The 12,355-nt window shown below is 44.9% G+C and overlaps 1 protein-coding gene across 5 annotated transcripts in view; it reads left to right on the top strand.

The window, feature by feature from the left end:
* The window catches only part of USP40 (ubiquitin specific peptidase 40), a 76,897-nt gene that overhangs the window by 46,313 nt on the left and 18,229 nt on the right, over positions 1 to 12,355 (top strand). For all 5 annotated transcript variants that reach the window (XM_046018553.1, XM_046018552.1, XM_046018551.1 and 2 more), the window contains 5 exons: positions 507 to 564; positions 5,011 to 5,064; positions 5,816 to 5,904; positions 7,496 to 7,582; positions 11,394 to 11,430. In XM_046018553.1, the coding sequence (XP_045874509.1) occupies positions 507 to 564; positions 5,011 to 5,064; positions 5,816 to 5,904; positions 7,496 to 7,582; positions 11,394 to 11,430 (325 nt within the window). The remainder of the gene's footprint in view (positions 1 to 506; positions 565 to 5,010; positions 5,065 to 5,815; positions 5,905 to 7,495; positions 7,583 to 11,393; positions 11,431 to 12,355) is intronic.

Genomic DNA, 12,355 nt, shown 5'->3' with positions numbered 1-12,355 from the left:
GAGGCAGTAAGCCTAAACTAAAAAGAAAAGAAAGAAAGCAATCCAAAAATAATTTAAACAAAAATTGTAAATAGTGCCCTTGGATTAGTATTGTCCATTTTGATTTTTTTTTAAGTTTGTTGGCCCTGAATTTATCATTCTTAACCTAAAGAAATACGATTAACTGTATTTTCTTTTGTTTGCTCTTGTTAGAAAGGTTAGTATGGGTTTTTAGCTTTTTGCCTATGTTAGCTAGAATGGTTTCTTCAGCTTTCCGTCTTTCTGTTATGGTTACCATCGGTTTGGTAAAGCCTTAACTATTAAGGTCCCAGTATTTGCTTTTTAACTTAGTAGAGGAGAGGAAATGAATATCCAAGATGGAAAAAAAATCTTTTTCCAGTAGGCAGAAACTTCCATCTAGTAACTGGTAAGTCAGCAGAGCTGTGTACACGTACATTGGCACCCTCCGCACCCTCCCCTCCCGTTGTTCTCACGCACACAGTCACTAGTTGCTTTCTCTGTTTTAGGTGGTGTTTGATATTCGAATCAAAGCCATAAAGGAATTAAAATTAATGAAGGAACTAGGTAATCATTTACATTTGCTTTCGGGTTTTTCTGGTTTAATTTAGTTTTGTTTGATTTTTGGTTGAAAAAATATGGGAGTACGGGGACGCCTGGGTGGCTCAGTCGGTTAAGTGTCTGCCTTCGGCTCAGGTCATGATCTCAGGGTCCTGGGATCGAGCCCCACGTTGGGCTCCCTGCTCAGTGGGGAGTCTGCTTCTCCCTCTGCCTCTCCCCGGCTTTTGTTCCCTCCCACTCTCTCTCTCAAATAAATAAATAAAATCTCTAAAAAAAAAAAATGAGAGTACAAAAAACAATTTAGGGAAAATTCACGAACCTACCACCCCACATGAATAAGTGTTAAGATTTTGTCATTTTGTTGTTGTTTGAAACATTGGAAATAAAGTTAAAATTCTCTCTGTTCTCCTCCTGGGACCTGTTCTCTCTCCTTCCCCAGATACAACCAGTATATCTGATTTGGGTGTCTTCCCTGTGCATTCACATTGCTCTGTTGATACTCTGTTTCCAAATATCCGGTACATATATTTATATATTGTGTTTTCACATTTGATTTCTGTCATACTGAATACAACATCTGAAACCCACTCTTCACTCAGCTTTAGCTTTTCTTAACAGCTTTATTGAGGTTTAATTTACAGACCATCACACACCCATTCAGAGTATGAGTCAGTGATATTAGTAAACATACAGAGTTGTACAGCCATGACACAATCCAGAACATTCCATTTCTCCAAAAAAAGAGTCCTTGTGCCCCTTTTGCATTCCAGGCCCCAATAGCCACTTACCTACTTTCTGTCTCTCTAGACTTTTCTGGACATTTTAAGTAAATGGAAACCATATAATATGCTCTCCCTCTTGTCTGACATCTTTCACTTAGAGTACCAGTTTTGAGGTTCGTCCATGACTTAGAAATGTGTTCCTTTTTATCGCTGACCATGTTCCACTGTATGGATGTGTCACAGTTTGTTTACTCATGCACCTCTTGATAGACATTTGGATTGTTTCTGGTTTGGGGATTTTATGAATAACGCTCTTAAACACATTTGTGGACATGTTTTCCGTTCTCTCGGGTAGAACTGCAGGATTGTAATTGCTGGGTCACATGGCACATTTGTGTTTACCTTTATGAGAGACTGCCATTGTACTTTGCTGAGTAGCTGAACCATTTACATCCCCACTTGCAGTGTGCTGGCATTGCGGTGCCTCCACATCCTTGCCAGTGTTTGTATCCGTCATGTCGATTGTAGCCATGCTGGTGGGTATGAATTACTCTCATTGTGTGTTTAATGGATTTTCCTAATGCAGTGGTGGTGAATACTGTTGATGTGTTTACTGTCAGAACTAGGGAGTTAAACAAGAAGTCAAAATTAATACACAGAAACCCATTGTATGTTTACTAGGAACAAAAAAAAAATGGGAAATGAAATTAGGAAAACATTTATAATAGCGTAAGATATCATGACATACTTGGGGATAAATTTAATGAAATATGTGCAGGACATATACACTGACAACAAGAAAATATCCCTGTGAAAAGTCAGAGAACATGTAAATAAGTGGAACGATGCACCATGCTCTTGAATCAGAAAACACAACATTGTTAAGAGGTAAATTCTCCCAAAATCCATTTGTAGAGTCAGTGAACCCTCACTCAGAATCCTAGAGGGGGGTGTGTGCGTGTGTATGTGTGTCAGAGAGAAACTGACAAGCTGACTCACAAGGAAATGCAAAGAACCTAGAGTATCCTAACTGTTTGAGGGGAGAGGAAAATAAAGTGGGAAGAGTTACACTGTCTGATTTCAAGACTTGCTTTAAAGCTGTAGGATCGAGACAGTGGGTCCTGGCACAGGAGCAAATGTAGAGCGGGGTCAGCAAGCTGCCTAGGCCTGTAACATGTCTCTGTGCAGTCGCTGAGCTGAGAAGAGTTTTCACACTTTCAATGGCTCCTTTTCTGCAGTAGAGATTATAATGGTTTTTGAGCCTAAAATACTGACGGTGGCACTACATTGGGAATCCAGAAATAGGTGCAGATAAATAAAAGTCCCTTGACTTTCAACAGAAGTGCCACGGTAGGCCCATGGGGAAAAGTAGTGTATTTCCAGCATAAGGTGCAAAACCAATTAGCTCTCCATAGATGCAAAGATGAACCTCTCACTTTGCTTTACCTCATGTAAAATACTAATCCAGAATGGATCATAGACCTCAGTGTTAAAACCATTTCTGTAAAATTTCTAGGAGAGCATTTATGAGAAAAATCTTTGTTACTTTTATCATAAGGAAAAGATTTTTTTTTAAGTTAGGACTCCAGCACAAAGCATAAAAGGAAAAAACTAATAAATTGGGCAGTATCAAAATTTAAAGCTTCTATATTTCAAAGGGCATTTAAAAAGGCAAGCCACAAACTGGGAGAAAAAAAAATTGTGGCCCGTTTGACACAGGTGTGCATCCAGGTTATATAAAAAATAATAATAATAAAAGAAATACTTGTAAGAAGACAACCCAGCCCGAATGGGGAAGACACTTTACAGAACACCTACCTGTGGATGACCCATAAGCACAGGAAAGATGCTTAGTGTCATTAGCTATGAAACTGATGAGCCGTCCCACTGAAACCACTGCACATCCAGTGGGACGGTTAGCATTAAAGGACCCACAAAACCAAGCTTTACTGAAGACGTGCAGCAGCCCCCACGGGCTGCCGCTGTGAGTGCAAGATGCCAGTCGCTTCGGGGAAGAGCTAGCTTGCTTGTTAGGAATTTAAACATTCACTTACCCATCCCGGGTGCCTACCCAAGAAAAATGAAAGCATATCCTTACAAATACTCTCCGTAAATATTCACAATGAAAAGGTGGCTACAGTCCAAAAGTCCACACGCCAGGGGATGGGTGAGCAAATCGTGTTGCATCCTAACAACAGGATGCTGGTCCTCACCACGAGCTTCGAACTGCCACCCCCTGCAAAACCCAGGTGACTCTCAAACAGAGTGCAGAGCAGAAGCTGGACACAAAGGAGCACATACTCTGGTGACTCCATTTATGTGAAATTTTCGGAACAGAAAACCCATGCTTTAGTTACAGGGACGGAAAGCTGGATGGGGGGGAGGTTGCCTGCAGAGCAGCATGAGGAAATTTTGGGGGGCGATACAGATCCCATCTCAGGTTTGCTGGTGGTTGCTCAGTGTTTAGATCAGACTCTGTACGTTTAAATAGGACGTGTTATATTGTAACTTATACCTCGAATTGATTAAAAGCGTATGGTTTATTAAAATGAACAGTTTATCATCTTCCCATGAAACAGGTCTCTCTTCTTTCACTCTTGCCCCCCTCCAAACCATTCTCCTTTTGGCAAGTGACTCAAAACCCAGAGTTCTCCTTCCGACAAAGCCAGCATCTTCACCCCTGCAAGGATAGGGCCCGTTGGCCCTAATCCTTTTAATAAACATAAAAATCACCTGACCTATTTCACAGAGGCAGCCTGCACGAATTTCAGTTACCAGGGCTCATTACATAACGTCAGCCAGCCGACAGCACGGTTCCGATGTCCGCTACACTGGACGCGAACGGAGTCATTGCAGAAGTGCAGACTTTGCTACTGGCTCTCCATTCCGCTGGTCACTGCTTAAATAGCAGGTGTGCATCAGGATCAGGGACCGATTACCGCCCTCGCAAGTGTCTGATATTCGTTTCAGCACAGCAGAGGGGATGGTCTGTCCCTTTCTCCCATGGTAAGCTCATGTGACGTCTCGCTGTCACGGCTAAGCGAATCGCTTCCTGAAGATGAAGGTGCAGCAAAGTCTGCAGAGGGCTAGAGGAAAACACTGGCTGTGGGAACGTTGGCACTGCTGTCACACGAGAGACAATATACGCAACCAGGGGACGTGAGGAAATCGGTTGTGACAGAAAGGATGACGATATCCAGGAAGAAGTGATGCTGCCAGGAGCCTTCCCATCGAGGGAGCCCCCTGCAGACCCATGAGATTGAAAGCACAAAATGGGAAATTCTGGAAGCAGAGCCAACCTAGAGGATGACGGTTCGCTCGGGGATAGAAAAGATGCTCACTCCGAATTGTGAGCTCCGCACCAAGAAGCAAGCCCTGTGTGAACGAGTCTTGATGGTTTTTACTAAAAGAAAAAAAAATTCTCAATGTTTCTAGTGTTTTAACTTGCAGCATGAATCACTAATTTTACTATTTTTTAAATTTCACTGTACACGTATAACTGCAGAGATTTGACAACTGTTACAACAATGTCGGGAGGTCCGCGGACAGAGGCAGTGTCCTCACGGGGATTCCCCGGCCTTCTCACAGCCCTGAGCTCCTGTGCGAGATGAAGACTACCTGTACTTGGGGGTTTTTTGTTTTGTCGCTCATTGTAGCTTTCCTAATGAACACAGTAGAGCATCTCTCTTTAGTTGTTCCAGTGCGCTAACCAGCTTCTTTTTATTTGTAGCTGAGAACAGCTGTTTGAGACCTATCGACAGAAATGGGAAGCTACTTTGTCCAGGTAAATCTTCATGGTAGCCTCCAAAAACGGATACTCTCACACCATCGATCTTTCTTATTCAAATGATGGCTTCCGGCACCTAATATCCTTCAGTCGCCTTTTAGAAACTAACTTGCTGCACTTACTGTCATCCCAGGGCAGCCTTCACGTATTATGGAAAATCATAACCAGAAATTCAGACCCTTCTGTTTGAAAGGAAAACACCTTTTCTGATGAGCTAATTCTCATTTTAGGCAGTTGTTTTGATCGAGTTACATCTTTCTAGATTCACTGTCAGAGTGTTTGCGCTGCTCATGTTATTGTGATAACAGCCGCAGAACAGACTCTGTTCTCACCTCTGTGATACCTCCTGTCCTTAGACTTAGTTAACTGATGGTCACCACAGCAGCTTTGAACGTGCTAGAGGCGGGTCCACCGCTCATGAATCAATTCGGAATATCTAGCTTTTAATCCATGCAAACAGTGGCTCTTTGGTGTTTATTAAGTATGAATCTCGAACCTTTGTAGCCACCTCTTATTCCTTAGCCTTGTTGTACAGATAGGAAGAATATATTCTAGAATGTAGAAATGGAAAATCAAACAGCCATAATGCAGGTCATCCCTTTGCATGGAGTGCCTCTCCTGTTTTTTCTTTCTTGACGTTCTTGATTTTCAAAGGAAGGCTGATTTCAGTGTGTTATTTTGTGTCCACTTTCAGTATATTCCTGGAGGGAGTTATTAACATTCATCCTGTTCTCCACATTCTTTGTAGTGCCAGACAGTTACACTTTGAAGGAAGCGGAACTGAAGATGGGGAGTTCCCTTGGACTGTGTCCTGGAAAAGCACCAACCTCATCTCAGGTAATGTGGGGTCACCTGACAGAACGAAACCAACCTTCCCAGAATCAGAAGTCCTTAATCTCATAATTCTCACCTTAACTACTGCACCAGTAATCATTTTTCTTAGAAGTTTTTTTCTTTCTTAAATGATACCTTGTGTGTTAGGCATACAAAGAACCATCTAGTCCTTTGTGTTTAAATCAAAAATACTAGTATCAGAGCATACTCATAAGGTTCTTTTTTTTTTTTTTTTTTTTAAAGATTTATTTATTTGACAGATAGAGATTACAAGTAGGCAGAGAGAGAGGAGGAAACAGGCTCCCAGCTAAGCAAAGAGCCCGATGCGGGGCTCGATCCCAGCACCCCGGGATCATGACCTGAGCTGAAGGCAGAGGCTTTAACCCGCTGAGCCACCCAGGCGCCCCTACTCATAAGGTTCTTTTTCTGTGAGAATTTTGTGGTTAAGGGGGACCTTTAAAATTGAGTGGCTACCTGTTTGGACCACCCTGTTTCATAAATTCTGAAAATCACCCCTTTTCCCCGCATTCTGCCATCTGCGAGGCTGGCGTCCCTCTTCATCTGTGGCATCTGTGACTGCAGCTGGCACGGTTTCTCCCTCTCAGTGGCACAGAAAGTGATGAGAAACAACCAGCGGCATCCTGAAGTTAGTGAAATAGACTATACTGATTCTGGACTGAATTACTCTCTGCCTTTGTTTTTAATCAGTCCTCGTTTTCTGTATGAAGTATGAGGTCGACCTCTGCCAGAAGCCCTGCCTGTTTAATAAGTTTTGTTACCATCCAAAAGTCACGATGTCCTTCCTGGTAAGACTCTGTTTCAAGGGAAGCTGGACTCCTGTCAGGATCCCTGTGGTTCCTGGATCCGCTTCATTAGTTTCCCAGCTACCCCCTCTCTAATCTGTTCTTCCCCTGAATTTGACCACGTAGGAGTGCATGACAAGCTGGTAGGAGAATGCGACAGGTGAGATGGAGTTCGAAAGGAAAGGGAGGGCTATCAGGAGCTGAGCTCACAAGCGATCAGATTCGCTGGACAGAAAATAAGATCACAGCCAAATGACCCAGATCAAAAACCCAGTTCATGCTCACAGCCTGTAGCAGATCCCTTTGAGGAATGACCAAGAAGGAAACAAAGATCGTAGTGGAATAAATAATATCTGTGAGAGAAGAACAATGACGTAACACCTGTGAAAGTGAGAACACTGGCGTGAAGCATCTTACATTTCTGGGTCATCAAAATTGTTGTTTAAATTGCAACATTAAATTAGCCAGCGTCTTTGTTTTTTTATGATAGGAGATTTTTATTAAAATATCATGTACCGGGGCGCCTGGGTGGCTCAGTGGGTTAAGGCCTCTGCCTTCGGCTCAGGTCATGATCCCAGGGTCCTGGGATCGAGCCCCACATCGGGCTCTCTGTTCCGCAGGGGGCCTGCTTCCTCCTCTCTCTCTGCCTGCCTCTCTGCCTAGTGTGATTTCTCTCTGTCAAATTAAAAAAATATATATATATCATGGACCCTTGGCTTTTCTTTTTTGGAAGCAGGTAATACATTTGTAGAATTTTAAAATTTAGACTAAATTGCATTCATTGATCTTAGCTGTTCCTGTTTTTCACTGTGGGAAGTGATGTTCAGCCTGGTACAGAGATGGAGATCATAGTAGAAGAAACAATGTCTGTGGGAGATGTAAGTAATTTTACTTTTTCCTGGTGTGGGGAGAGATCTGTGGGCATTTGGTGTGGGGAGTCATGGTAACCCTGTTCAGATTTTGAGGTCCTAAGGCTAGGGTTCCCACAATATACTTAGAGAATTCTGTCCATTCACTAAAAGAGTAGTTTGGGAACTTGAAAATTGGTGAACCAACCCAAATTTTTTAAAATAAGATTATTATCTTTTTCTTTTCTGCTTATCAGTAATACTTACAGAAATTTGGGTTCTGTAGAAATGGATTAAAAGGAAAAATGAAAACCTCTCATTATCCTGTATCCCACTAATACTAACATTTTGGCATATCTCCTACTGGTGTTTTTAGGTTATATAAATACACAATCATACACCTGGGCACGAATGTGTGTGCGTGTGAGCACACGTGCATATGGGGTAACAGTGTCACAGATAACTACGACTTTCAGTGTTGGAAAAGGGAGAGACACATGACAGTGGTATAGTTGAGTAGAGCCCGTACTCCTGAATTTGAATCAGAAGAGAGGCAGAATGAACTTGGTTGTTTGCTTTTAAAATTTTTTCTAGGTCTGCCCCCTCTAAGAGCTCAGACACAGTGACCAACCTGGTGGGAGCAAGCACCACAGCACCCAGATTGTGGTTGTGGTTGCTAAATACTGTTTCCTACTGGAAGGAATCAGGGCTTCTTGGAGTGGCGGCTGGGTCTGTATCTAGGTCAGGAACAGGTCAGTGAGCCTAGAACATTTTGTCCTGACAGAAGCAGTAAAGCCAGCAAAGATTGCGGGGGGTCCACAGAGAAAGCCAGGAACCAACTTGAAGAAGCTTTTGCACGAGTTCATAAATGATCCTAAAAAGACCATCGTCATTGGTTACGCAGAGTGAATGCTGGGAACCGAAAGGAGAAGGGTCAAGCATTTATCCTGCCTTTCTTTTGGAAGCTATATTGCAGGTATAGGTAAGGAGAAGGGGTTTTTATAGATATATCTCAGCTGATAAATGAGAGTTTTAGGCTGTCAGCTATTTTAACTCCTAATAAATTAATGATCTGAACAATGATCCTGAAAGATTGCTAACTATCCGAAAAGAGTAACACACAGACATTGCAGGAGTTCAGAATGCTCCCTTTGCCAGCACAAAACAAGGCTCAGTGGACCTGAGCTCCCAGGTCTGAGGATCAGTTTCTAAGAAGCACAGGGGACAGAGGGAGCGTGTCACGGCAGCACAGGCCACCATCTGCACGGTCCTGAAGGGAGTCAGGAGACAGGAGGAGCGGGTGCAGTGTGTGCACTTCATTTGGCTCTTGCTACAAACCAGGAAAACCTTAGTTACAGTGTAGGAGAACTAAGGGAATGTGGGGGCCCAGCTGGTTCAGTCGGTAGGGTGTGTGACTTGATATGGAGCTGTGAGTTCGAGCCCCACATCCAGCATAGAGATTACTTTAAAAAAAGAAAAAAAGGAATGTGAACACCAACTGGGTATTTGTTATTAAGGAATTCTTGAGTTTTTCATAATTGTTTGAGGCTCATATTTTTTTAAAAAATGTTCATCTTTTAGAGATGAGTATTAACTATTAATAAATGATATGATAGCTGACATTCGTGCCTCCGAGGACCTGGAGGGCAGGGGGCGGGACAGGAAATGGGTGGGGCTGTGGCGCACGCAACAGGCCACGGCAGTCATGGAGATTGGGTGATGGGCGCCTACGGCTCATGTTTACCGCCCTCTCTGCACGTGTTTGCACTTGTCCACGGCAAAACATTTTTTTAAGTGATTTTTTTTTTTTTACTTGTTACCTGCTATAAGTATTTTTAGTTTTTCATTTAACTTTTAACTTTTTGGTGCCAGAGAAAGGCCGCAGAACTTTTCAGAGGAGCAGTGTGTCTGTCTGTCTGTCTGTCTGCTCTGAAGCCCGGTGTGGGCACACTCACTCCCCTCCACGTGGCTGGGTCCCGTGAGCAGTTCTCTTCCTGCTCTCCATGGCCTCTGAGGCGATCAGTGCCTCTCTGAGCCTAGAAACGCTTCTGTCACTTGGCTCGGAGGACCACAGCTCCTCCCGGTCTCCCCCCGCTGCACAGCCGCCGACCCCCCCACAGTTTGCTCTGCGCTCTTCTCTCCCGTAGACTGGACCTCAGCCTGGTGCTCTGCTTGTGGGACCTGCTTGGTTGTCTGATAGCCGTCCGCCTACTCTGTGACCCCTGTCCTCTCTCACATGCACCTCAGTTTCCCTCCTTGTCAGTCGGTGGTGGCACCTCCATTCCTCTGCTTGCTCAGGCCAGAACACCAGGGAGTCATCCTCGGTGCTTTTGTGTTTCGCATCCAGGTTTTCAGGAAATCCTTTCGGTTCTCGTGTCACGATTCGTCTAGGATCTAACTACTCTCATTCCTTCCACTGCTATACCCTGGGCACCTCTCCTCTGCGTTATTCTAGCAGCTTCCCCACGGATCTTTTTCTTTCCAGCCTGCATTTCCCCAGGGTCTGTTCTTACAGAGACGTCCAGCGCTCCCTTCCCTGTGCTCCCAGGCCTCCTGTGCTTCCCTGTGTCTCTCAGAGGCCCTGAGTGCTCGCTCCACTGGGCCACATCGGCCTCCGCGCTCTGGTCCCAGAGCACAGCTGAGGTGAACGTCCACCTGTTCGCTTTTCTCAAGTTGCGGAAGTTGGGTGCGGCTGCAGCCGTGCTCCCCATCCCTGTGTCTTACTGGATTGTGCTCTCACTGCCGTCCTTCTCCAAATAATCTTTAGGTATATTTTAAAGTCTTTTTTATTCTTAATCATACAAGTAATCCTGGGCTTATTCGTTAAACCCCAGTGGGGGTGGCGTATAGATAAAAGTCCTCCTTGGTCACAGCCTACCCTAGCGCCTCAGCTGGACGTCTCCGTGGTCTTGGCACGGCGTGACCTGACCACCCCAGCGAGTGCGAGTCCTTCCAGACTGTTGATGCACTCACACCAGCACAGGGACAGATGAGCTGGGCTTGTTCGTATGGTTTCTTTTAAATCATAAATGGGATCCCGCTGCATGTATGACACTAGAACTGTGTTTCCCTTCGAGTTTGCGAAGGTCTTTTAAAACCAGCGTGTATAAATCTATTTTATCCTTTGTTTTAAGACCTCTCGTAGTTTACGAGTTCCTGTTCGTGGACATTTTGATGCTTTGCTCTTTTTCTTACTCCAAGCAGTACAGTAGTAATCCTCCTTATTCTTGCTTCCTTCTCTGCTAGCGTAATATAATTCAAGTTTTATTTACTCTCGCCATAAATGTATAGGTAGGCAAAAGAGTAGGTTTCCCCCCCCCCCAAGAAAGTTGGGAATTTCTGATTTTTATTACTGTTACTTAAACTTCCATTAATCATGTCTCACTTGTTGCTTTGTACCACGGGATCACCACCTGCACGGATCTCTTGCGAGTTTATAGATGACCAGTTGTATCTCTTGGGTGCTCTGTAAAGGCTGATCTGTTATAGGATTCAGGGTTCAATGTGTATCTATGAAATCGGCCTAAGCAGTCATATCCGGCCCAGACCCCAGCGCTGGTCCTCACGAGCGGGTGCTCGTGCTGCGGGCCTGCTCGTGGATGAGCAGAGTCTAAGCCTCAGATACAGACACCAACTTTTTCCCCTCCTGGCTGGCCCCACCTAGCTCGTAGGAAGCAGAGTTCCCTTAAGTCATCTTCTTAGTTGTGCACATCCTCATCGCTCCAGGAATTATTGCTAAACATAATAAGACAGACATGCCCAGGGCCCAACAGGGGGTCTTTCCCAATGCTGTATCTCAGAAACAGAGAGCTGAATGTGGTTTTTCTCTCTTTTTGAACAGTGTTTAAAGCTCATGCTGGAGAAGTCTGGCCTGTCAGGTAAGTTTCAGACCATGACAAAGTCACGTATCTGTGTCCTCGTAGTAAGTCCTCTGTAAGCCTGACCACAGCCCCTCACACATGCTTTCCTCCAGCTTTGTCATGCACGTAGTGCCTTCTCCTGGCGCCACTGTGCGAGCTAACAGAAAGCCAGCTGTGGCTCAGCCGCTGCAAGGACAGAGAAGCTTGACAGGTTCCAGCACAGGCCCAGAAGAGACAAAGCCGGGATTTTCAGCCTCTGGAATCACCCAGGCCCTTTGCTGATTTTTTTTCTTTTTAACCTCATTGATTCAGAGTTTCAGAGCCTTGTGTTTCGTGCCGGTATTTTTGTGGTGTACATTAGGGAATGTAATATGAATGAAAAAAATAAATCCGGGGTATCTTTGAAGTAGCTCCCCGGGGGAGTCATGCGAGAGGGCTCCCGGGGCATCCCGCTGCTCTTGGTAGGGCATTGGCCAGACCGCCAACGCCCCAGACCTACTGAGGGGAAACCTGTGGCACCCTGACCGGAAGGGAGGTTCCGGGCCCTGCAGCCCCCTTCTAGGAGCTGACGGGCCTCCGTGCAGGGACCAGCACCCATCCCATCTCACAGATGACGAGACGGAGGCTGAGAATGGTTAAGAGTTTACCCAGAGTCGTACGGCGAGTAGCTAGGCATCTCTGCTTTCAGAACCCACATTCTTCCACATTATGCTGCGAAGAAGGAATGGTGTTCACTTTTAACCTGTTGGTGGGGTTTGTTTGTTTTTTAACACAGAGGGGTACCTCAGTTGGCTAAAGCGTCTGCCTTCAGCTCAGGTTGTGATCTCAGGATCCTGGAATCAAGCGTCAAGTTGGGCTCCCTGCTCAGCGGGGAGTTTGCTCCTCCTTCTCCCACTGCTTCTCCCCCGCTTGTGCTGCTGTCTCTCAAATAAAAATCTTGAAG

The sequence above is a fragment of the Meles meles genome, chromosome 9 (genome assembly GCF_922984935.1).
Source record: "Meles meles chromosome 9, mMelMel3.1 paternal haplotype, whole genome shotgun sequence".
NCBI classification, from domain to species: domain Eukaryota; kingdom Metazoa; phylum Chordata; class Mammalia; order Carnivora; family Mustelidae; genus Meles; species Meles meles.
The sequence above is the reverse complement of the archived record's forward strand: the minus strand, read 5'-3'. Positions and strand labels throughout refer to the sequence as shown.